The sequence below is a fragment of the Cygnus olor genome, chromosome 21 (genome assembly GCF_009769625.2).
Source record: "Cygnus olor isolate bCygOlo1 chromosome 21, bCygOlo1.pri.v2, whole genome shotgun sequence".
NCBI lineage: Eukaryota > Metazoa > Chordata > Aves > Anseriformes > Anatidae > Cygnus > Cygnus olor.
The window spans coordinates 4,918,910-4,944,617 of record NC_049189.1 but is presented as its reverse complement, the minus strand read 5'-3'; the positions used below and the strand labels follow the sequence as shown (position 1 = coordinate 4,944,617).

Sequence of the window (25,708 nt, the reverse complement as noted above, 5' to 3'; positions counted from 1 at the left end):
CCCAAGTGGGGATGCCGCCCCCTCGGCCCGTGCTGGGCAGGCTGGAAAAGTCTCCGGGTTGTTGTTGGGTCGTGGTTTTTTTTCCCCGTTTAATGCATAGAATAACACTGATGGGTCTGAACAGCTCCAGCCAGGCGACGAGGGGAAAGAATAACAAGCTCCTGGATGTCAGGCGAAATTATGGGCCATCGCTATTTAGGGTGAGTCTGGTGGATTTAGGGCCTCTCTGTTCTATTGTCCCGGCTGCTCTGAGCATTGGAGCAGGCGAGACACAAGTCGGGAATTTCATCGCGGGGCACGTGGAGGGGAAGGACGTTCCTGAGCCTTTCCGGGGCTGAACAGCGGCAGTGGGGGACAGGGGACGGTGTTGGATGAACAGGCAGTGAGACGGGGCACCGGGAGGAGGAAGATGTGGTGCTCTGGGAGTTTTAGGAGCTCCCCAGGCTCACGCAGAGCTGGTGTCCCCTCCTTCTGCCTTGGCGCTTCCCCCATCAGCCCCCATCTGCTCTTCGGCCTCACGTGCAGCACTCAGGGAGGTCATCGTGGGAAAGGCAGTGCCCAAATGGACACGTGGCACGGGGCTTGGGGATTTTGGGGCTTTCTCTTGGGCTGCTTTTGGTGCTGGTGATGCAGCCAGGGCTGGCACCGTGCTTGTGCAGGCTGCCAGGTATTGGGGGAAGGGCCCAGACAGCGGCGTAAGGGAACACCGAGAGGATGAGGAAAGCGTGATACGAGTGGGTCGGCCCTGGGAAAGTGAAGCCTGCCTGAGCCCTAAACAGGGCGGATCCTGAGCTTCCAGATTTTGGCAAATACACCATGTCCCATGCCAGGGTGGGGAGGAGTTGTGGAGCGTAAGAAAGCCGTGCTTGCCTGGCATCAGCCTCGCTCGGCAGGGTGAATTCTTTGCTTCTTTGGGGCTCTTTTTATTTGACCGGATTAAAAAGCCTATTTGAGTTTCTTAAACCATTTAATCTAAAATCCCCAGGTAGATGCGCCATTGGATTCAGTTTTAAGCTTATAAACAAAATAGGTCTGTGTTTGCCTTGGTTTTGTTGCAAAGCGCGGGGTTGACCTGTCCTCCCTGCAGCAGGCAGGAGCTGGGCTCCTCACTCTTGGGAGCCCCCTGAGCTCTCTGTGGGGTGGGACAGTGTGGGGACAGGGCTGCTGCCCTGTCCCTCCAGGGAGCTGGGAGCCAGGGCCAAGCTCCGCTGCCCATGGTGAGCGACCACACAGTTCCCAGGGCTTTGTGCCCGCGTAAAATGCAGCGAAGACCATTGGTCTGGAAGAAGTGTAGGGAGATGGGAAAGGAGGAGGCCATAGGAAAGTGGGGAGGAAGAGAGGGACGCGTGCTGCAGCGTGACACTGGCCTGGGCCAGGTGATGCTTCCCGATGCCCGCAGTCCTTCGAGAGGAGCTGCTGCTCCTCCTCCACGCCCGGCTCCTCCCTGGGCTTGCTCCTGTGCCCGGCCTCTCTGCTCCCCTGGGGTTCTTGTCGTCCTTCCAGCTCCACACGGCTTTATTGCTGCCACTCCCTGCGCTTCTGAGGAGGTTTTGTGGACACGGGACCAGTTGGGACTGCTCTGAGATGGGCCGAAGTGGGACAGCTCATGGTTTGGGTTCGCAGGAGAGAGGTGCTAGTGGTGCACGCAGCAGTTAGAGGCACGTCGTGGCTCCGCGGGCAGCGGTGTTGTGCTCCTGGCAGCGGTCGGTGCCAGCTGCTCCGAGGGGAGGCACCAAGCCCCACAGCGGGCAGATACAAGGGGATCTACCCCTGCTTCCCCCCGACACCCTGTCCATGCACCCAGTGGGCAGGTACAAGGGGTTCTGCCCCTGTGACCCCCAACGCCCTGTCCGTGCGTCCAGCAGAGGTGGCGATGCCCACCCGTGCGTGCGGTGACGATGCCGAGCTTGGTCCCAGCATGGCCGTGGGAAGGCAGAGCAGGGGACCTCCTGCGTCCCCGGCTCACAAGGAGATGCTCCGTGGGAGGTGGTGGCCAGAACAAGGCTGTCTCCTTCTCCCCCACCTCTCCCGAGGAACCAGAGGCAGACAGAGGGACGGGCGTCTGTCCGGTGGCAGCCCGAGCAGGAGGGAGCCCTCTTGGCTTTGCCGAGGGAGCCTCTTTCTATATGGAAATGAAGAATTTAGGCTAATGGAGCTCAACCATCTCTAATTTTGCGATGGCAGGAGGATTTTGATTGAAAGTAATTAAGCAAGCTAGCTGTAAAATTAATTAAAGCAAAAGGGGGGGATTTTTTTATTGGATTGGATAGCGATATAGCGGCTGTCAAATGGGGGACGGATGGGGGTGACCTGAATTCTCTGCCCTCCCTCCTCCCACTCGGGACGTTTATGTCACTTTAATCTCCTTACAGCGGCTGGTGTGCATTTGTTTGAAATAATCAAGGAAATATGGTCAGAAATTGTCAGCTTTCAGATCTAATTTACCTGACAGCCCTGCGCGGACCAGTAAGCCTCTGTGTGCGTGTGTGTGTGTGTGTGTGCGGTGCATGCGATGCTGTGGGTGTGGAGGGCTCCTCTCCTCCCTTCTCCCCCCCTTTTTCTTCACCCCGTCCTCACTTGATTCCCAGCAAAATTAATTCTGGTGCATCTGGGACCACCTGGCACCCCCCAGGAAAAGGAGATAAGTTGGAGAATTTTCCTGTGGTCCCTTCTCCACCCCCCCCTTCCCATCGCTGCCTCCTCCCAGCCTGCTGCCTCATCCTTGCACCATAACCAGCTTTAGGGTTTAGGCAATATAGGATTAGGGGAGGTGGCTGTAATTCTTTATTCCAGATGGCTGGCAACTGCTAAACCCACTGTCACAAGCACCGGGTTATAAAAATACTTAAATTAGGCCCTTTGTTCCAGCCCCCGGTCCTGCCAAGTGGCGCTCCCGGTGTCCTGCCGCAGCTCAGCTCACCCAGCACAGGTGGGGGCTCCGAGTCGAGGTGGTGCTGGTGCTGGTGCTGGTGCTGGTGCTGGGAAGAGGAGGCTCTGGGCTCACACCTACCTGGATTCCCTTGCTCAGCTCCATCTGCTTCTTTTTGCTGTCAGCGCTTAAAGAGAGCTCCGGCAGTAAGGAGAGCGAGGCACGACTTGGTGTGCTCGCGCAGCAGGTGAAGGTCCTGAGCCCAGGAGGTGCCAGGGCCACCGCTCTGCACGTCTCACGAGGGACCTGCTCTTCTCCGGGACCCAGCTTTTCCCCCTGTCCCTAACCCTACAAGTACCTGGTGGCCTTGGCCCAACGCTCTGCAACACAGGGAGGGAAGGCAGCTGCTGTAGGGTCAGCGTTTCCTCCGAGCCGCTGCGGTGTTTCACATCTGTCTTGCTAGGTCGGCTGTTAGGGTTATTATTTATTATTTATTATTGTTCATTAAGTGCTGACAGAGTTGGGGCTTTTGTTTGTTTTGTTTGGGTCTCCATTTAGAGGCCTTCGCTGCGGCAGCCTCCAGTGCCAAGACTTGAGGCGCTTTTACAATTACAGCCGTGATCCTATTGTATTGTTTATGTAATGACTCTCAATCCCGAGGGATTCTGCTGCCTTTCTTAAACCCAAGCACCCAGCACCTGGCAGGGAGAGGGCAGGGCAAAGGCTGGCCCCGATGCCCAGGAAGATCTCGGGGCTTTGCGTTCTAGGGGATGGTTAATGCGCAGACAGATCAGGCTGGCCCTCGCGGCGAGGACCCACATGCAGGGAGGGCGATTAAGCTGCTTCGGAGTAGCAGATGATCCATCCCCGCCACGGCTGCAGGACTCCTGGTGGCTCAGCCCCGATGCTCTGGCTGCTGGATGTCTCCCGTGCGGTGAGCTGGGTGCCCAACCCTTGGGCCAGCTCCCGTGGGTGCTCCCTGAGGATCCCCAAGCACCTCAGTCCCAGGAGAGAGACTTCCACCCTGTTAGGTGGCTGGGTGGATGCCCCCCCGCAGCTCCCGAACCTGCTGGCGTGGGCAGGTCGTGGTCTAGTCCATGGCCAGCCGTGCTGCAGTGGGTGAGGAGCCCGTCGCCACGATTCTCGGCTTTATTTCCATCCTTGCCACTGATTCGCTTCGTATCCGGAGCCTCGCGAACGCGTAGCATCGTGCCAGTGCATCCTCATCAGCATAATGGGTATAATTAGGCGTCCCTGATTGAAGATAGTGCTGAAGGCTGAGTGTGCCAGTAGACTTTCTGCTGGTGGTTAGAAGTCCTTTGCAAAAAAAAAGGAGGCAAGACCCAGATTTTAGAGCGCTGGTTCCCACATTGCATTTCATATATATAAGGATTAAAATCTCTGATGTATTGAGATCTGCTGCCCCGAATGAAGCATCGTCCTCCCCTAAACCCAGCAGGAGCAGGGTTAGGTGCAGACCGAGCGCCCCGAAGTGTGCATTCAGCCAAACACGGGGACCACAGGATGGGGCACTGCTGATCCCCCGTGTTAATTGCAAGTACAACAGAATGTAATATCAAGAATAGTCTAAATAATTTCATGGCCCGCTAACAGAAAGAGCTTGAGTTCTGGGACGTGGACCAGGCTACCACTGATAATGGTATCTAAAGGCAGTGGTGTCTGGAAGCGGGGTCGTACTGTGCTGGCTGCTCCTATTTCCTTCTTCAGATTGCAAGACAAGATGACTAAGAGTGCATTAGATAATTTTCTAACATAACATTCCCTACAGGCAGTTACTGGCATTGCTGTAGAGACGTCCTGAGCAACGTGTTGGAAAGAAGTGCACAATTTCTTTCTGCCTTGTGACAATGCTTGAGACCCCCGTGCAGAGCCGTGCCCCGTTCTGACTGCAAGGCTCCTTAGACATGGCTGAGGAAAATGCACGTGAGTGCTGACCTGGGGCCCCCTCTCTTCTTGTTTTACACCTTGTCCCTGCTCAACACGCAGCCCCTCGCTGCCTCCAGCACAGCCAGGAGCTGAGCGTGTCCTGGCGCCGGGAGGATGGGATGAGAAGTTCGGAGCTGGGTGGCGTGCCTTTTCCTCTCGGTTTGATGTGAGTGGGGTTGGAAAGCCATAAGCTCAGCTTTCCCATCACTGCTGGGGTGTCAGCTAGGGAAATCATTCTTCTGAGCTTAGCGGAGTGACATGAGCATCAGAGCAGGCTGAGGGGGATGAAGCCTGGCGGGTCTAGTGGAGGAGAGCCGAGGCACCGGGCTCAGAGCGTCTGGGGTGTTTGACATGTCTGGGAAGCGCGTGTTGATTCGCCTCGTGCTGGGGACTGGAGGTGAGCCGCTCATCCTCAGTCTGGGGCAGCAGAGTCCTTCAGAGAGCAGACAGGCAGCTCAGCTCACGTCAGGTCGGAGAAACCTTGAAACCTCCAAAGAGGAGACGATCGGGGGCGAGGCACGGCGGAGACACAGGGAGCTGAAGCTCCGGGGGGCTGTGGAGCTGCTGTCCCTCGGCAGGGTCTCGCTGCAGCGCCGGGGTCTGCCTGCAGCTCCGTGCGCCCCGTGGGCAGCGAGGGAAGGAGGCAGAGCTGGAGGCTCCAGTCTCCAGCGTGTTCCAGGCAGAGGTTGCCCTGCTTGTGATGGATTCGGGGGCTTTCTGCGGGAACTGTCTCCAAGGGCAGGTCTGAACAAGCCAGTTACTCTTAATTTCCACCAAGAAAATAGAAACCCTGAAATAGAAGAGTTGGGGCGAAGAGGGGATGGTGTTGCTGGCTGAAAGCAGCAGCCGAGCCCAGGCGGGTGCTAACAGGGTGGACCGGGGTCTCGCAGTCCGTGGCTGTATCGGAGGGGTGTGCGGAGCAGGGCTGAGGACAGTGTTTGTGGGGACGGCCTGGGTGGGAAAGCCGGGCGCAGGACGGGGAGGACAGCCCCGTGTCACGCTTGCAGCTCATCTGCTGGGACCCACTTAGAACCCAGAGGTGAGAGAGAAAGGATTCCATGCGTCCCCCTCCTTCCATCTCACCTCCTCCCTGGAGCACCAGGCAAGTTTATCAATTTACACCAGAACGCAGGAAAATCAGGGAGGTTGCCAAGGTCTTGGCTTCATTAATTCTGAACCCGCCGATGGCAGCCCCCCACTCCGGCACCCGCTCGCAGGGCTGCCGCTGCTAGTGCAGGCTCGCCTCATGGCTTATTAAACCTGCACCTCCGAAACCAGGCTGAATTCAGACCCGTACCGTCTGATTCCCCATGTCCCTCACTCCCCTGGTGCCTGGAAAACAGCTTATTAAAACTCACTGTTGGTAATTGCCTGGGAAGTCACATTTTTAACACTTTCCTCCGGTTCTTGAGAGCTGAGGAGCTGAGCTGTTGCCTTTCCCAGACCGCGGGGTAAACCATGTTGATGGTTATTTGCGGGTGATAATGGTGAGCTGGAAACCACCGAGCTGCTGGAAGTAGAGCGAGCCACGTTGAGTCCGAGGAGCTTGAAACATGCCTTGTTTCTTGGTCCCTGTGCCCTGAAGCCCACAGCAGCTGCAGAAGCAAGGCGCCTAGTGCACCGTTGGGGGAGCAGGTGACAGAGTCCTTGGCACCAGCAGAGGAACCCAAGAGAAGGAATGGACTGCTTGGACTGCTCTAACGCCAAGTCAGTGGCGTCTGGGGACGTTTTCAGTGCAGGATGAATGTGCAGGACCAGTGCTCGCTCAGGTGACGTGTCCCAGCGAGATAGGGGACGTCCGGGGCATCCCGTGTGGATGCTATTGCAGTAGGCAGAGCTGCTGCGGCTCCAGCAGTGGCAGTGTCAGGGGGCTCGGCCTCCTCCTGGACCCCAGCAGAGCAGGGAAGGGGATTTGGGGGAAGGCTTGGTGGGAGCGGGCTGGAGGCAGCGCTCCCCGAGTTCACGCCGCACGGGAGATCCACCCATAAGGAGCTGTCTTTTTATTTGCAAACTGAGCGGTTGTACTGGAAGAGATTTAGCAAACATGGGGCTGCACAATGCTGTGTGTACTGAGTCACCCGTCAGGGTTAGAGCCAACGAGCACTGCGAGCTACTAAGGCAAACATTGGCGAATAGTTACAATAGGCACCAAAAATATCTTCAAATGAGATCTTTTTGCATTGCTGCGTGTTGGGTAACAGGGAGGGCTGACAACCTAAGCTGAAACCCTACCCACATGCTCTAGAGCTCATCCTGGGCAAGGCGAGCGACTGGCTTGGGAAGGAAGCAGGAGAAGAAGTGGTTTTGCTCCTGCTGGAGCCCCGGTGAGCCACGAGGCTCCCCACGAGGCCGGCCTGCTGTGGTGGAGAGGCAGGGGCTGTGTCCTGCTGGCCGGGGGAGTGCTTGCCTTGGGATCGGGGCTCTGCAGCAGGAGTGGCCCCAAAATTGCTCATGTGCTGTCAGATGGGCAGCTCCAAGCCATCCTGTACCGGGACGGGTTGCTCCATGGGGTCCCAAGCAAGGGGCAGCTCCTGGGGGCTCTCCTCCAGCCCCCCAAGCTCACCCTGCTGCAAGATCTTCTTGAGCTGAGTTTCCTCCTGGCTGCTCTCTCCCAAGGCGAGCCATCTCCCCAGAGCCCAGGCCCGCTCTCAGAGACACAATTCCCAAAACTCCGGTCCTGGGGGCTCGTCCAGAGGAACCTCAGCAGAGCCAGAGCAGAGGGAGGCTCTCAGCCTCACATCCCCAGGGCAGGGCTGGTGACAAGCGCTGAGTCCCCGTCCCCCTGTCCTGCTCCCTGTGTCCCCCCTGCACCCTCACACGGGGCTGGGGTCGTGCCGTGGCCCCGGCCCCCTCCTGGCTCGGAGCTCCCGAGCTCTCCCCTGGTTTTTCACAGCCGTTTTTTGCTGCCAGCGCAGGGCACTGAAAAGTGCTGGCACTGCCAAAAACCCTGTGTGCACTACGACTCCCCAAACATCCCTTTATTTTTATTGTTCTGTTAATTACTGTTTAAACTTTAATAAGTCACTTCGTCAGGAGGGGGGACCTGCAGTGAGGTTTCTGTGCAAACACTGGGCCCGGCGGTGACTCTGGTGTAACATAACCCTTTATACAATGTGGGAATGTTTAGACTGTAACAGAAACTTGTTATTTTAATGACAGTTAAAGGGGGAAAAAAAAAAGAAAGGAGCGAATGAAAAAAGGGAAGCGAGTTTGTTGGGGAAATGGCTCATCTCAATCTCGCTGTCTGGCCTCTTTTCTCCTGGCTTTAACGGCAGCGGGGTGAGGAGGTTTTATGGCTCCTGCCGACCCGGCCCCGTTCCCAGCGATGCCCCACGCTCGGCACGCCGCGGTCCCCTCTGCTCCGCGGGCAGGAGATGCTGATGGAAGCAGCAGGGCTTGCTGGTGCTCGGAGGCAGCAGCAGATGCCTAAAGCCAATTTGAGCTCAGTCTAATTATTCTGACCCACACGAGAGACTTTCCCCTTCTCTTCAGCGCCTCCTCCACCGTTTAAGTTTTTAAGTAGCTGTGCTGAAACAGATGCTGGCACGCCAGAGATAAGAGGGTCTGCGTCCCGGGGAAAAAATGGACTTTTGGCTTAGAAAATGCTGCCTGCCTTTGCCCGGTGTGTTGGCACCTCCCTGGCACCCCACTTGGCCTGCCCCGAGGCCGTGGCACTTCTTGGGCTTCGGCCTGGATGTGAGCTTTGCGTGGTGACCAGGACGGGCCCCAAGAGGGAAGGGGAGCAGGGACATGTCTTGGGGCTCACGGGCGGCCCCGAGGCCATGCCAGGCCTGTCGATGTCTGTCTTGCTGTGAGGGAGCGCAGGGTGCCCGTGCAGTGCCCAGTGTCCCCGTGTCACCGCGCCGAAGTCACCTCCAGGTTGGGCTTGGCTATATTTAGCGCTGCCTATAGACAAGACAGCACGGAGCGATGTACATGATGTGAAAACCTCTCCACTCCCGCCGACCTCGCTGCTGCTGCGGTGAGCTCCCCGGCTCGGGGCCCAAGACCAGAAGAAGGGAGAGCCCCATCCGTGTCCCGACAGGCTTCGCGTGTCCCCTCCGCACATGGGCTGGGAGGGGAAGGGGACACAACGGGTAGGGGTAGGAGGATGCGGGGTGTCAGGATCTGGCCCTTTGGGGACAGCAAGGATCTTTCCCAGCGCCAGCCCCCTTCCAGGAGTCCTGCTTCTCTCTGCAGAGCCCCTCGCTCTCACGGAGTTTGTGAGCAGAGCAGGAGCCGTGGGCTCACTGCGGGGCTCAGGGGAGCGCGGTGCTGGGGCCGTGTTGTCCCCAGTGGGCAAGCGTGCAGGGAGCAGGCCAAAACAGTTCACGCTTCCCTCGCCCGCTGCCGGGGCTGTGATTGTTATTGATTGGCTTTGCTGTTCTCGGCACTTTGTGTTTTTCCAGCTGAGCATTGCCTGCCCCTTGATTTGATTTTTTTTTTATTATTTATTATTCTTTTTTTGGCTCGTTCCAATGCCCCCAAGCGTTGCCCGTGGGGCAGGTGCATGCCCAGTGTGCACGGGCACGGGGCTCTGGAGGGTCCCAGAAAAATGCAAGGATTAAATCTCCGGGTCTGCGCTGCCCCTGCAAGTGTCGTGCATTAGGAAATCAGTGGCAGGGCCGTGTGTCAAAGCAAATAACAGCCATGTGGACGGGTCTTCAACCTGGATGGTCTTCAGCCCCAAAGACTTGGGTGCTTTGCTCTCATTTCTTGCTTGTGGTGCCAGCTGTCGGACCCCATGGAGCGCCTCGCTCCCCTGGCGTGCCCACAGCCCTCCCCGCAGAGCCGTGCCCGCCCGGGGCCGGCGGCAGGAGCCGTCCCGCTAGGAATGGCATTTTCCAGGTTCCTGCGTGAGGCTGAACATGTCCCAGCTGCGAAAATAACGAGCCGAAATACCCTGTGGAAACAGGAGCAGCAGCGACACATCTGTCGGCTCTGCGCAGAGCCGGATTGTAACTGATGCCCCAAAGGGGCGCCCGGGGCGGCGAGCTGCTCGCCGGGGTGCACAGCCAGGACCGGGGAGCGTTGGCTTGGAGGGGCCAAAGCTTGGAAGCAACAGATACCCGTGGGCCTCCCTGCGTCCTCCTGGCTGCGGCCAGACGTGACATTGAGCGGCTGCTCCGGGCGGCCGTGGGGCGAGGGGCTGGGTGCCGGTGTCCCCACGCAGCCCCAGGACCGTCCCCTGCCCGGCCACTGCCTCCCCCCGGCCGGTGGGGTCACTTTGGCTGGCGAGCGCGAGCTGAGCTCAAGGATAGAGCCCCCTGGACGGAGCCAAGGAGCCGCTGTATAAAAACGCTGAGGTTTTCCTTTTCTGTACAGCGCGTTTCCCTAAATTGCCTTTGACTGTGTGCATCGCTAATGAAAGTTTATGCCCTTGTTAGAAGGACAGGCAGGTCCGTTCCAGTTAGGGCTGGGTCTATCCTTCTGCCAACTGCCCTCCCCAGCACACACACACACACACACACGCTCGCTCGCTCGCTCTCCCTGGTGAATAAGTGGAGGCTGTTATAAAAAAAAAAAAAAAAAAAAAGAGGAAAAAAAAAAAGAGGAGGGGAAAAAAATTTCCATATTTGTGTAAGTTGCTTTAAAAGCATTTTATCATGTCATAAAAAAAAAGGAAAGTACTCTTGGAAATTGATCCTGCACACGAGCCCATTGGACAGAAGGACGTCGGGATGTTAATGGCTATTTTGCTCCAGGGTGGCTTATTAAAAAATTTATACATAAATGCTTAAAATTGCATAAATTATTTAAAAAAAAAACATAGTAAGCAATTTGCAATCCCGATCCACTTTTCCCTCTTTTTCTTTCCCTCGTCATCCTTTTCTTCCCTTCTTTCTCACCAAAAAAAAAAAAATTCCTTCCCTCTCTTCCCACCCGGGTCCCCTCCCTGTCTGAAAATGCGGTGCGTCCAGAAGTGCACATGGATGTGTGTAAAATATATACGATTTTAAACACAACCTGCCGCCGGCCCGTGGAGCCAGCCACAGGGGGAAATAACAAAAAAAAAAGAGGGGGGAAGAAAAAAAAAAAAAAAGGAGAGAAAGAAGTTTGGATATGATGAGTGTTCCTCGCAGGCGTGGAATGTCACCCACATATCCTGGAGATTGTACTGGGGAGGTTTATGATGGTTTCCCATTGATTTGTTTCCCCGACGCAGCTGCCGACCTCTATTGAGGGACAAACATAATCAGCACTGACGCAAATTAGATGGTTATTCGTTTTGAAAATTGACAGAAAAACAATAAAAAAGATGAAATGCTCCCAAATCAATAGATATAATGAAATTCAAATAATCCGAGAGATGAGGTCTCCATGGCAACTGATAATGTGGAAAAGAAAACAATTTAATAAAGGACAGACACACTTTGAAAACAGATTGGGCAAAGGGAAGGCGGGGGGGCGAGGGAGCAAGGGGGGCCGTGGGCTGGGTGGCGGTGGGAGGGGGCGGCGGCGGTGGGGAGCCGGCAGCCGGCTGCCTCTCCGGTTGGTTGGCGGTGCCGCGGTGAAGGATCACTGTCCATCCCAAGGACGCTTGCCATAATTAAGAGAGGCTTTCGGTCCAGAAAGTGCAGATTCAGGTTTTAATACACAAAATTATTTCAGGAGCACTGAATCGGAAAGTCGTTTGTTATGACCTTCCTGAGAGGCCTGGAGCAGGGCATGTTGGAGGCGCGGCGGCTGAGCCAGCTGAGTTATGGCATATTTGTGTTTTTATAGTGCGGAGGGGAGGGGGGAAGGGGGGAAGAAGGTTAAACAGTATTTACAGCTCAGTTGTTTTCAGAAAGGAAAGAGAAATAGAGTTCATGAAAAGATGCGAGCGGAAGAGAGCGAGCGAGGGAGAGGCAGAGACCCCCCGCCCGGCACGCTCCCGCCGCGGGGACGCCGGCTCCAGCGGGACGCTCGCCGACGCGCTCCTTGCCTTGAGGTGTGGGGGGCACAGGGGCCGGGGGCGCACAGGGGCCGGGCTGGGGCGCGGGGCTGGCCCTGCCGGGGCCGCCCAGGACGCCCGTCTTCTCTCTCCCAGCTGCAGAATAAACCACTCCCGGCACGGGGACGGGAAACCCGCGCGAGCGCTGCGCTCGTACGGCCGGCTCTCCCCGCGTGGGTGCTCGCCGAGCGCGCGGGGCTGAGCGGCGCTTGGTGCGCTGCGGGGAGGTGCGGCCACGCACGCATCGCGCCCGGACGGCCGCAGACCACGCAGGGCGTTCGTGGACGTTCGTGTGCCTTCCTTTGCACGCGGTTCCTGCGCTCGGAGCTTCCCAGGTCGCGTGTGCCGGAGTGCCGGGTTGCGTGTGCCGCTGCGCACGGCGGTGCACCCGCACGGCCACGTTGCAGGGCACGTGTGCGTCCCCTCCGATGGGTGCTCGCGGCCGGCGGGAGCGCGAGCACGTGGATGGGCTCACGAGGACAGGGGGATAAGAAGATGAGCCCTGATGACCAGAAGAAAGCACAGCAAAAGGCAAGGCAGAATTAGCCGTGGTGTGAGACCGCGATAATGAACTTTTTCTGGTCCTCTGTTTCTTGGTGATGCAACAAGCATGCAGGCTCCCAGCTCTGCTCCTGCCTTCCCACTGCAATTAGTTAGGGCTGGGGCTGAGCTTTAGGGTGCTGACAGGGGCCAGCTCGCCAGCAGCCTCCCAAATCCCCCTGCAGCTGCCTCCCAGCCACCCTGGGGTGCGCAGGGAGCCCCTGTCAGGAGGAGCTCGCTGAGCCCCTGCCCTCAGCTGTTGCTGAGCTGCTCCCCACGGCTTTGGGTAAAGTGACTCGTTACAGACACCAAGGGGAGCTGGTGATACTGGGGGTGATTCCCTTCCCAGGTTGTATCCCAGTTCTCTCCCAGGTCCTGTTTACTTCCCCAGCATCAGGTACTTGCAGCTAAGCCTGGCTGAGGTGTGTGCCATCCCCCAACGTGCCTGCACCACAGTCATTAGTAGTGCTGGGGCAGCACAGGCTACGCGAAGACAGCAAAGAGAAGCCTCAGCAAGATGGGGCTGGGGTCTCTGTTGTGGTGCTGAGCAAGGAAACTCCAGTTTTCCTCAAGCCTGCCCCAAAAACTCCTCCCCAGGCGATGCCCAGAGGCCGGTACCAGCACTGGGACGTCACCGGTAAGTGAGGGAGAGCAGGAAGAGAAAACCCCTGGGGCTGAAATGGGTAGAAGGGAAACGCGAGCTGAGCTTAGCAGAGCGAGAGTGGTTTGCCAAAAGTCCTCCCCGAGCCTTCGCACATCACCAGCACGGGGTCCACCGCAGGAGCTCCCTGCGCCAGCCCCTGGGCTTTCTCCGTAGCTCCTTCTTGCTGGATCCCCCTCTTCCCCCTCGCTGCTTCCCTGCACCCCTTGCCCTTTTGGCAATCACAAGGGGCTCACGTCTCCCCTCCGAGTGGTCACAATCATGGCCACGGAGAGGGGAAGGCAGAGCCCGTGCTGGCATGGAGCTGCCCTGACACCCGGCCTGGCATCGCAGGCGGTTCTCTGGGGGCTGCAGGCAGCCTGCTGGGGCCGAGCCCCCACTCATCCCTCACCCCTCTGCTGCTTTCCCCTCGGCTTTCTTCACAACCTGTGGGGAGATTGATGGTGGGCCTGCGATGTTAGCGGTTCGGCGTGATTTATAGAGTTACTTAGGCTGAGTGAGGCCACTTAGGATAGTAAACCTTTTAACTGGACTAAAAAAATTAATAATAAATAAATAAGGCAAGGAGGAGAAACTGGACCAGCAAAGCTGATCCTCTTGGCTCAGTGTTACCTAAAGGACTCCGAGGACAGAAAGCTCCCAGGGAGCGTCCTCGTTGCTGCTGAGGACAGGTTTTGTGGCACCAAGAGCAGGAAACTCTCGAAACGTTTCAGCATTGACAGATGCACTGCGGGCTTGGCTACAAGACACTTCTGAAAGTGCGTCCAGCCGTCCCGCAGCGGTGCTGTCCCCCCACCACCACGTGAATTGCAGCAGCATCGAGAGCTGGCAGCGAGGTGCTGGGCCCACTGAGTTGGGCCAAATCTCCAAAAGCTGAAGGGCTGCGGAGACCCGGCAGGACAGGGGCAGAAGGGGAAGGGACAGGCAGGGACATGGCGCTGGTGTCGGTGCCCGGGGACGAGCGGCAGCACCGGGGCGGGCTCTCGGAGCTGGGGGCCGGGCAGATCAAAGCGCATTCAGGCTGGGTTTTGCGATCTGCTGGGGAAAAGGTTGAGGCGCGTTCCTAAAGAGCTGCGAGCGAGGATTAGCCCCGTCTTTGCTCACAGCTGAGCCGCCTTCCCCGCCAGCTGTGCCGAATGCCTGCGAAGAGCCGGGCGAGCGGCGGCAGAGCCAGAGGGCGGCGGGGAGCCGGCAGCCCCACCGAGCAGCCGTGGCGGGCATCCGTCCTGCCCGCTGCGGGCTCTGCTCCCCTGCGGGCTCGGGAGCGCTTGAGCCGCAGCCCCTTGCACCACTGCAGCAGCGCCGGGGCTGCGCTCGGGCCAGCTCGCTCCTAGTGTGAGGTCTGTGCTGCCTTCCTCTCCCTGGCCAGTGATATATGGCATAAATTAGGCCTCTGAAGGGGGATACTGCATCCTTAAGAAGAAATATGTCCTCATTTTTCTTAAACACCGTTTGCACTGAGTGAAATGTTTAGAAGGGACGCTGAGGGATAACTTTATTTCTTACTAGGGAGTTCAGAGCCGTTCAGTTAAACCCATAAAACACTGGGAGTAGGGAAGCTGACAGCCTGCCCGTGCATTAGAAAAGCCATTACTCATCTGGGGGAAATTCGCCCCATGCTGGAGCCTGGCGTTACCGGTGGGGTGGTCCAGGGGAGGATGCGGGATCATCTCCCGCGGCCATCTCAGGGGTCAGTGGGATGCTCAGGGGTGGAAGAGGCTCGGTTAGTAGCGGTGCGGGAGTAGAGAGCTGCCAGGCAGACCTCAAAGCACCGGGTAAGCGTTGCAGGGTTCAGCCAGGTGGGTCATCGCCCCCATTCCTCCTCCTGTGCATGGGAAATGAAGGCACAGAAGGCTGGGGAGACCTTCGGTGACACCGTGCCTGAAAACCAGGCTGGCAGCCAGGGCTCCTGGCTTTTAACCGCCTGCTTCAGCCTCTGAAATCGAATTCCCTTCCATAGCAAGGAGCAAAAGCCAGGAGCCTGGACTGCAGGGTCCTCTTGCTGTAGGGTCCTCCTGCTGCAGGGCTTCCAGGAGTCCTGGCAGCACCTTCATGGCTCCTGTGCTGAGCCCTTGCTTTCCCGTGGGATTTAGAAAATGGAAAGAAAAGGTATCATAGGTGGCAGCAATGGCAATTCCTCCCTCGGCTGGTGTTGGGGCGCAGATGTGGCCGGGTGGGCTCCTCGCCGCTGCCCCCTGGTCAGCCGGCCCTGTGGCAGGCACAGCATCAGCCACCGCGAGGGCGGTGACTTTCTGTTTGGTGCTTGATTTTGGAGGCCTGACACCAAAAGATTTAATATTTGTTTGAAATGAGAAACAGTTCTCAAATGAATTTGGAGAGCCTGGGAATTAATGTCAGCTCCCCCCCTCCACACGCGCACACACACACACACACACGCTCCCCTCCCCATCGGCTCAGCCCCCCCTTTCAATTTCTGAAGCCTGCTGATTTGAATATTTATAAATATCAGTAAATTATTTATTGTAGCAATCTGCTGTGCCATTTCACCAATCGCCGTTAACACTTTAGGGCTCGCTCTTGAGGCGGACGCGGCTGCAGGGAGCGGGCACGGGGGGTGGCAGCGTGCTGGGGCCAGGGCTCACATGGGCTGACACCAGCACAGCTCTGGCACCGGGAGGGTTTGCATCCGCGTGGGGCACCAGAAGAGCTGGGGCAGGACAGGGACCTCTGAACTGGGGACACTGGGAGGGGATGAGGCTGGAAAGCCAGGCTCGTGCTGGTGGGGATGTTGCCCATTGGGATGTGCCACTGGCTGTAGTGCCCTTGCAGGCTTTGGGGACTTGTCTCTGGCTTGGGAGAGCTCCAGCAGTGCTGGAGCTGCCATCCTGCCCCTGCCTGAGGACCCTCTGCCCTTGATCACTGGTTTCTCTACTTCTCTTTGCCCCTCACCACAATTCTGGCTAAACGCTGCAGCTGAGCAGGTTGAGCCAAGGGGAGCAGGGCAGGCTTGCTGAAGGGAGCTGTGTCTGGCCTCCAGCCTTCTATGCCAGGCTCTGGAGTAGGAAATGGGGAGAAAAGTGGACTGATGTGTGGCTGGAGATGCCAGTGCTGCAGGCAGAAGTTTGGGCAGTGCTGAATGCATTCATACCGCACCGTGGCAGGCACAGGGCAGAGTCCCCAGCTTTTCCCCCCCAGTTCATGGCTGGGGTGTGCAGGGAGAGCCCTGACGGCTTGGGGAGGCAGGGAGCACAGTTGGTAGGACTGCAGTGAGGACACCCTTACGGCTGTTTCACTTCTCCTCCCGTGGCTGTGTTCTCCTCCTGCTCCTGCCCAGAGCAGAGCCGGAGCCCGACGGGTCCAGCTCCACACCCGGGGCTTTCCCCGGCTCCACGCCGCCGGTGCGCGGGTGGGCCCCATGCGTGCAGGTCGTTAAAGAGCCTCTGCGAACTCCCCAAGGCCAGGCAGAAGAGACAGCATCCACTAACCCAAGGTCATTTCCTGAGCTAAAAGCAATAAAATGTTTTATTGATAAACCGGAGAGGGGAAAATACACACGCTGCATCCACTCCCACACGGCGTGGGCCAGGCCCGGGCTGCTGCTGCCTGTGCCCTGGCCCTGCCTGGGCTGGAGGGGAGGTGTTTGCCGCAGGGGCTGCACCTTCGGCTGCCTTCCCCGCTGGGATTTGGGGGCACAGGGCGTTATTTGTGGGACACACGCCGGGCTCTGTCTGAGGGCCGTGCCTCCTGCCCCGCCTGGGGCTCTCCAGTCAGGCTCGTACCACAGTGGTTAAAAAAGAAAAGGCCCCGCGCAGCGCGTCGGCCCTCCTTCCCTCCCCCTCCCCGCCCCAAATAATGCCGTTAATAATTAATCGAATGAGAGCTTGCAGCTCCTGGAAAGCTGGCGCTGGGACCTCCCTCCTGAATGGAGCTGCTCAGCTGGGCTGAAAACTCTTCAATAAGAATATGAAAGCTCCATCTGTTCAACGCGCCCGGCCCTCTGAAGTGCCAGCGTGCCGGCCCTCCCCAGCCAGCGCCCCCATCCCATGGCGCGGGCCCTCACCCCTCCTGCCCTGCCCCTCCTCAGCCCCTGGCCCATCCAGGGGGGTCCCCAGGCCCCCCAGGCTCTGCCCACACCACCCAACCCTCTCCTCCACCCGTGCCAGCCTCTCGATCCGCTGCCACACGCCGGGGCCCTCTGTGCCCTCTGCAGGGGACATGGTTGTCCCCGAGCGCCAGGCCTTGTCCCCGAGGGACATTCACCAGCGTGGGGCAGCCGGTGCCTGCTGGCAGGGTGTGGGGCCGGCAGGGTACGCTGCCGGTGGCATTGTTTTCCGAGGAAGTGCTCAGTGTAAATAGAGCATGTGGGAGAGTTTGTCCCGGGCAGAGATGAAAAGTCCCTGTGACAGGCTCAGGTTATAAACGGCTTCCTCAGATTGATGCGAAATCAAAACATTTCTTTTGGGAAGAAGAAAATGAAGGGGGATGTTTACTTAGCCAGGAATCTTTAAACAGTGCCGTGCAGACAGGGGGTGATGTGGGGGTGATGTGGGGTGGGGAGCGGGGCCGGGCAGGGACCCCACGGCTCCAGGGTCCCTCTGCCTGGCAGCCCCGACCCCGGGCAGGCACAGGGTCCCCCTGCAGCACCCCTACCCCATACCCACCACCTGGGCACAGATGCTCTAGTCCCTCCAGGGCCATCTCCAGCAGTTCCCTGCAAGTAGGGTTCCCCTTCTCCCTTTAAGTTTATCAGGCCAAAAGAGGGGAACAGAAATGCTGAGGTCATGAATGTCCCTCCTGCTCCAGAGACAAAGAAATAGGGGTTGGAAAGATAAAGCGATGCGTCTGGGCTTGCCAAGAGCTGGTTGCAAAGTTGGAAGAAGAAGCTGGGAGTTCTGATTCCCTGCGGTCATACGTGCACAGGTGGGATGGAGATATACACGGGATGGAGTCCTGCTGCCCCAGAGCACGTCCTGTCCCGGGAAGGTCTCTGGGAGGGTTCCTTTTATAGGTTAGGGGGAAAGGGAGTTTTCTGAGCTTGTTTTAGTTTTGACATAGGCTTTAGGAAAAGATGCCCAAAACGTTAAAGAAGAGCATCGCTGTGCTCAAAGAAACCCCACCTGGGGAGGAGAAGGGAGAGGGGACAGGAGAGGTGCGGAGGGAAGGGCAGGAGCCGGGTGCCGGAGGGGCGAGGGCGGGGTGCAGGAGCAGCGGGGCCAGGAATGGAAGACAAGTTGCAGGCTCCCTGTAGCTGCTGCGTACGCAGCAAGTGCAGCCTCGGGAACGTCTGTTCCCCTCTTCCTTTGAATAAATATTTATATATTCATTTGCCGTCTGGTGCACGCACTTGGCTGCTCACCTCCAGACCAGAATAATGGGACCTGTCGTCGCCGCGGGGCGGGGGGCAGCGGGTTGCCGCGTGCCTCCCTCCCCGTCACCCCAGCTGCGAGCGGGGCTGATCCTCACCGGCTGTCGTGGGAACAGGGATGGGGAAGCACCGGGCAGGAACAGGGCCAGCGGCTGCCCCGACCCTGGCCACCTGCACCCAGCGAGGCTCGCTGGCCCCTCGCCGAGCCCCCCAGCATGAGCCCTCGGGGTCCTGGCCGGCCTCCAGCTGGAGCTCGCAGCAGCCTCCGCAGAGTCCCAACGTGGTACCCGTGGCGCACGGGATCGGCCTGCGCTTTCTGCCCTAAATAGAGCGGGAATGTGATGGGAAGGGAAGGTGCCAACACGCAGAGGCTTCGGCAGCATTATGGGCGCCTGCCGGTGCCCATCTGTACGCGCGAGGGCTGCGTGCAGGGCGGGGGGATGTGTGAAAGGAGGCGCGGGGGGAGGTGTACGGGGGGGTGATTTGGGGAGAGGGGAGGCTTTAACCCGTCCGTGTGTGGCTCCACGCTTGCTGCTGGTGCATGCACATGGCTTGGGAGCAGCTCCCGTTCCTGGAGGGGCAGGGATGCCCTCGGGGGAGGCAGGTGCTTTCCCTGCCTGAAAGCATGAGGGCATGGGGGGGGGGCTCGGTGTCAGGGGGGGAACACCATTGGAATGGGTAGGAGCACATTTTGCCTCGCTTTTTATGGGGGGCTGATAGGTTTGTTGGGGGGTGGGGAGGTATTTTCCTTGCAGTCCTTGACAGGGAAGCGTGTCTGAAGCTGTCAGGAGTTTACGCTAAGCAGCCACTCTCTGGCTCTTGGACAGCAGGTCTAAAGTTTCAGTGTGTTTGTATTGGGCTGTCATGTTATGGGATTAGGGGCTGTCACGATGGCTTCTGGATGCATTGTAGGGGGTCTGATTAATCTCGGTGCACTCCTGTGGAGCTGCACCTCCAGACTGCGACAGGGAGGTGCCGGCTGAGTGGCCACGAGGGACTCCCCGTCTCGGTCCCATGGGACAGGTCCCTCTTCCAGCCGGACACGCTGTCCAAGAGCACATCTTGGGGACACGTCCAGCGATGTGCCCAGTGGTATGTGTGTCCCCAGCACTTTAGGGGTGCTCTTCCTGAGCCCGGGGACACAGAGTGGGGTCTGTGGTGGCACCGGGCGGGGAGGGCCCGGCTGCAAGGCCCGGCTCTTGCCTTAGGGCCTTTAACCCCTCCCAGTCTGCGTGCCTCTTGCGGGGACCGTAAATAAAAAGAGAAATGAGACAGCGCAGCTACTTTAGAATCAGGTTTTTGCTTTTATTTGTGATTGAGCCTTGCTAATTGTTGGTGCAATAATTATGCAAGTGACTCCGTGATAGGGACCATTTAGTTCAAGATTCTCCGTGACCTTGAAGTTAAGACCTTACCTTCTTCCTTTCTCCCCCCACTTTCTCTTACCCCTCCTTTACTAGCTGTCACATATGAATAAACTACATTAAAATAACAAACCCACACTAATTAGCTGATTGTGCTGGGAAGTGCGAGAGCAGAATTTCCTGTGTGTGTGAGAGCAGAGGGAGCAAAGGGGCCTGATCAACTGATGCCAGCCCCGGGCGATTTTCTCCTATTTGGCTGCCACACACCAGGCTGGGGCTGCAGCACGGGCACTTCCCAGTGCTCCCATCATCCCTACTGGTTCTCCCTGCTCAGTACTGGTTCTCTTCTCTGAGCCCATGAAGTGAGCTCCTCACCATCCCTAGGGTTAGACTGGGAGGCTGTTCCCTGCTCTAGGTGTTGGGGTGCAGTTGCTGCCTGGTGTCATTTGGGGGATGGAGACGGGGGCTTGAGGCAGGTGCTGCGGTGTGAAGGAGGCAGCACGCGAGGCTGTTAGCCGATCGCATGTCCTCCGAGCCAGGCATGATGGCTGGGCCACACCACGCTCACCTGCTTGTGGTGTTGGGGGCCTTTTGGGCCCAGTGCAGTCCCAGCATAAATGCCTGCCTCTGCCTTGAGGCCGGCGGCCTCCGTTGGGACGGGCAGGTTGGGAGCTCGGCACTTAGGAAGAGGTGGCAGTCCCACCCTTCACAGCACGGCCGCGGCCACGCGTGACGGCGCCGGGTTGGGAGCAGCCATTTGCTGCTTGGGTTCTGGATGTCCCGATCCCTCTAATGCCCTTCCTCGCTTCTTCCCCCTCTCTCTTTCCAGCTGAAAGAACTATATGCACTGACGCAACCTCAGGAAAACCCACAATGGCTGCCAAGCGCAAAGGCGGCCTGAAGCTAAATGCAATCTGTGCCAAGCTGAGCCGCCAGGTCGTCTTCGACCACGGGGGAGCCGAGCAGGCGCGTGCGGACAAGGGGCCGCAGCGGGAGAGCAGCAACAAGGACCTGCCTCAGCCCGGGACCAAGGAGCCGGGGACTGAGTTTTCGGACGGACTCAGCCGCGTGCAGAAGATTGAGGAGGACAAGAGGAGGGAGGTGATTGAGAAGTGGGTGAACGGGGAGTACAACGAGGAGCCCTTGCTGGGGCGGGCCGAGGGCAAGGAGTGTAAGGGCGCCGAGAGCGCGGAGGTGCCCCCCGAAGGGGTTTACATGGTGCAGCCCAAGGGCTGCAGCGATGAGGAAGACAACGGGGACGACGCGGATGCGCTGAGGGGCTCTCAGGATGGCGCCTTCCTGGACGACAGGGACTCCGACGGGACGGCCTCCAAGGATGATGCCTACCGGGCCTCCAGCGGCGAGGTGGCCTCCAAGCTGGGGGCAGGAACGGCCTCAGGTAAGCCCCCTGTCACCCACCCCTGCGTGGGGCAGCTCCTCGGCTGCGTGTTCTGGGGAAGAGGCTGAACTGCTGGGTACCTGCTGGCTGTAGGAGAGGGGTGGAGGATCCCGAATCCCCCAGCAGTTGCCTGCCTCCCTGCTGCGTGTTTGCTTTTGGGACCGTGCCCAGTTTGCTCAGTGCCCTTCCTCAGCGGGGTGTGCGCAGGGTGGACGTGTCTGGGTGACTCTTCCCAGACTGTAGATCCCGTGGTAGAGTAGGTCTCCTTCCCTAGACTCCTTCATGCAATTCACATGGGGATAACTGCGTTGTGTGTTGTTTCCTGGTCATATTTTTCTGCATGGAAAAAAATAAAATAAAATTGTGCCCTCATGGCAAATCCCTGGTGGATTCTGCAACGTGTTCACATGCACCCTGGCTGTATGGTGTGGGCAGGGTGTGTAAACACACTCGTGCCCACCGGTTGCACCTTGCACAGCAGTGATTGACCCTGAGCTGAGAGCTGGCTGTGGGATCTGAGGGACGGAGGACACCAGAATTCATCCTGCATCTCAGCACGGTGCATGCTGCCGTGGGGCTGCCTGCAGAGCCAAGAGCCATCCTCACCAGCATTCCCATTTCTCCTGTCTTTATTGGACTGGGCCAGCGTTGCAGGATGTGACAGCCAGGGTGTGCCAGAGCAAACCCAGGGTGTCTGCACCCCCCTGCGCTTGGACGCCGTGTCCTTAAATCCCTGGCAGTCAGGCAGTGCTGAGCCTCAGCTCTCACTCTGAGCTGCTCGGGGCTGTGCTACCATCAGCAAGCGTGGAGCAAGCTCCTATGTAGTGCTAACTTTCTTCTTATCCTTCCTTCATCATTCCCTGGTTTTACCCAAATTCCCCTTTCTTGGCATCAAATAGCAGCCTGTAACAGAGATGTCCAGCATGCAGCCCCGGCTCCAGCACCCCCTGCTCTGGGCTGGATGCTGACTCGTGCGTGGTTGCCGGTTTTCCCCCAGGCTGTGTGTGCATTTCTTATTTTCATATAGCTCCTGCTTTTTTTTTTTCTGTGGCTCATTCAAAAGCTGAAATCAGCAAGAGCTACTGGGGAAAGCCCCAGCTGAGTTTCTTGCTCATTTTCTGATACCCAGATCCCCCCAGATTGATTTTTGGGGGCCATATGAACGCTAAGCCTCGGTAAAAGCTTAGGGCAGATTGAATGCTTGCTATTCGGGCAGAGCAGCTCCCTCCCCCTGATTTGTCACTCAGCTGGGTTGGAGCCGTAATTGAAAGATCTCCCCCTAATCTGCTCCACCTGCGCACACCCCTCCCCTGATCCCAGCACTTTGTGAATCCATCAAACTTTCCTCCTTTTGTGTGTGCCCGTGTTTTCCTCCTCCTGTTAATAATGCAGCCGAAACTCATCTCCGTCTGTCCGTTCCCCTTCTGGAGAGGCACATTCTCTAGTCTTCACGAGTTCAGTGGCAGCGCACATAATTATGCATATAAGATATAAACAGAGCTGTTTAATTATCCTTCGCCACATCAGTGACAGAGTAATTAACAAACATTGCAAGATCAATGAGGAAAAGTGTGACCTTCAGTTTCCTTTGATAGGAAAGCCCTTGTCGTTCCCAGACACAAGGTGATTGTGCCTGGACTCAGTTTTCAGTTTGTTTTAATTCCCTTTAGCCCGCATTTGCAGCTTTTCTTTGCCACGAAAACTAAAAGGAGGGGAACCTAGGCTGTAAATATATGTTGCCAACCTGTGGAAAATGAAAAAGAAGAGGTCTCTTGTTGGGTAAGAGTTCTCAGTAAAATGCTTTTCTAGGGCTGTATTGTCAGGGGATTACACAAAAATGTGTAAGCAGTTATGGGGGGCTGGAGGCTTATTTATATTTAGGGCAGGTAGTGGCACGTGTGGGGTCAGGTTTACCCCACTTAGTTTTTGCCTGGCAAAGGGAAGTGCTGCCAGGTCTTGAGCATGTGTTTCAAGAAGCCTGGTGCTAACGTCGATGGTGATATTTCTCTGGAAAGCACAGAGCGAAGCCTCTCTTGTGTTGGAGAGGACAAAGTTCTCCTCTTCAGAAGCTGTGCACCAGAAAATGGACTCGAAGCTGTTCACCACCAAGTCCCTTTGGTGTTACTGGGTGCAAGGTAAATTACTGCCATGGGGTTTGGGACTGCCTGCACCCCAAAGGAGTTCTTTCCTGTGCCTTGGGGGGCAGTGGGAAGCTCCCGGGAGAGGAGCACAGCTCTGCCCACCCTCTCGGTGTGGCTTTGAGGGACTTGTGGCAGAACCCAGCTTTGAAGGCTCTGAGTGCCTGTTGCTCTCTGAGGACACAGAGCCGAGAGGGCTCAGCTGCATTTAAAGTTGGGCTTGTGCTGCTTTTGGTCAGCTTTTTTGGGGCAAAAAGCAGAAGCCATGCAGGAAACAGGATCCTGCATCTAGCGGGGCTTTCTTGGTCAGTTGGGGGGAGTGATCCTAGTCCTACTTGAAATAAGATGGGCTATAACGATGGAGAACGTGCACATGTGGGGCCCCTGTTTCTTGTCCTGAGCCACCCATTGAAAACAAGGGACTGAGGAGTCAGTGCTGAGCCTTGCCTTATATTCCTCCCTCCCGATCAGCTGGGAACACTGTTCAGGAGCTGCAAAGCTGGCGTCCATCAGGAGACGGGTGTCAGCCTCTGACCTGGACATGCAGATGCGTTTCCTCCTTCATTCACACACCTCTCCTGCTCCCTGACTGACCCGTGCTGCTGCACACACATTTATATATAGCATTCAGACTTCCCCGTGCAGGCTCTGACAGAGATCCCTTCCTACAACCCCTCGCTGCTGCATGCATACCCAGGAGATTTTCCTACACGATCCCATGCTCTTCTCTCTGCCCATTACTCGCATACTGGGCTAACGCAGTCACCGGGAGCTTCCCCCTGTGCAAGCTCTCAAAGTTTTCCTTTCTTTTCTTAGCCTGTTGGCTGCGTCCCTCAGAAGGGGAACACTGGCCCTGCTCTCAGCAAGGAGGGCTTTCTCTCCAAAATTTCCTGGGGAGACTCCGCTTGGGAGAACATGCACGACGAGTGCCAGTTTCTCCAGCCCCCAAATTTCCACATTTCCCCTCCCAAGCAGACTTCAGGACAGAGCCGGGATGCCCCATCCCCCAGGACCCAGACCTTGCTCTTCATTTGGGCTGTTTTGCTTTTCCTTCCATATATAGTGTGCTGCTGCAGGCTATTTTTAGCCCCCCCCCTTTTTTTTTTTTGCTAGCTCCGGATCCTTTGTGATACGATAGCTGCTCCGAGACACACGGATCTCTGCTCTTTGGCAATGCCCACAAATGGAGAGCGGCAGCGAGGGGAGAGGGAGCCCTTTTGTTATCACACAGAAGGGGAGAGAAAAATGCGACGCAGGGGGAGGGCTGCGCACTTGGCGCAGGGATTTTGTTTCCCAGCCGCTGTCCTTCTGCCTCACTTCTGCCTGCTGGGGGTCCGGGGGGAGCTGTCTGTCGGTGACAATGAGGGGTTGGCTGGGTCTCAGCCTCTTCATGGTGAGCCCTTCCCTAGGTGCCTCCACCAGAAGAGCCTCTAGCCCTCTGGCTAGCCACCCTGCAAGTAAATGCAGGTTGTTGTGGCTTTAGGGGATGTGCTGGTGGCCTCGTGCTGGGTGAGTGAAGGTGTGCTCGCTGGGCAGGGGGAACTGGCCAGGGTTTCGTCTCAAACGGGGTGAGGAACCACAGAGCTCCCTGCAGCACCACTCATCAGGGAGGGCGTTGCAGTCAGGGTGCTGCAGTCACCCAGAGCCAAACTGGAGCAACGGAGGGACAGAGAGCAAGCTGGTTTGGGGGATGAGGGGTTAAATCGAGGGTACTGAAACCCGAACTTATGCATAGACCTTGCAAAGCTCAAAAAAAGACCTGAAAAATCATCCTCCTTCGTGGTTTTGGGTAATGCATCTAGTTGTACTGTCTGAGGTCTAGCCACATGGGTACCAAAGATGCTTTCCAACACCAAATGTGCAGAAGAGAGAAATTTAGAAAGGAGCTGGTCTCCTACAGCATTTTGTTTTTCCCAGTATTAGAAGAAAATGCTAGGCTTCCTTGAATATCTTCTCTGGGTTTGTAAATCTGTGGGGCCTGAGCTGCGCTGGGATCTGCAGAACCGACTGGAGATGTGGGACTGGGGAGGGTCCCAGCTACGTGCTGGGTCTTGTGTGCTGCACATCAGGAGAAAGAAGGGAAAGGGCTGGCTGTTGATCAGTGCAGCTGTTAAAGCCAGCAAAAATCACACCTGATAGTTGAATTTCCTTTCGGATCCCATCTGTGGTGGGCTTTCTCCCCTTGTAGTTTGGCCCAGGCTGGCTAGGGTTTTCTGTTCAGGGCTTGGAAGTCAGGAGTTGGGAAGGAGGCTGGGGGATTTGTACAGGTCCAGAAAGAGGAAAAGCAGAACAGAGGACACAAATTTAACAGAAACGGAGTCTTTTTGTAACACTTGTTAGACCCATCAGGGATTTCTTGGGATTAATCACCTTTATTGCTCATAGGGTTACACTAAGATGGAGGTGGAGAGGACAGGTAGAAAAGAGAACAACCTGAAAGCAAGACAGAATGATTTAATTTCATTAAATCAAATGTGTGTGTGAAAGATAATTTCGATGGCTTTGGAAAAGTATTGACTCAGGAATG

The 25,708-nt window shown here is 57.2% G+C and overlaps 1 protein-coding gene across 7 annotated transcripts in view; it reads left to right on the top strand.

The window, feature by feature from the left end:
• Window positions 1-25,708, top strand: part of CASZ1 (castor zinc finger 1) — a 183,646-nt gene that overhangs the window by 113,314 nt on the left and 44,624 nt on the right. For 5 of the 7 annotated variants that reach the window (XM_040533267.1, XM_040533268.1, XM_040533270.1 and 2 more), the window contains one exon: window positions 20,474-21,043. In XM_040533267.1, the coding sequence (XP_040389201.1) occupies window positions 20,474-21,043 (570 nt within the window). Of the gene's footprint in view, window positions 1-4,658; window positions 4,814-20,473; window positions 21,044-22,912; window positions 23,179-25,708 lie in introns of those variants that run through there. The other 2 variants (XM_040533266.1, XM_040533272.1) reach the window with 2 other exon arrangements.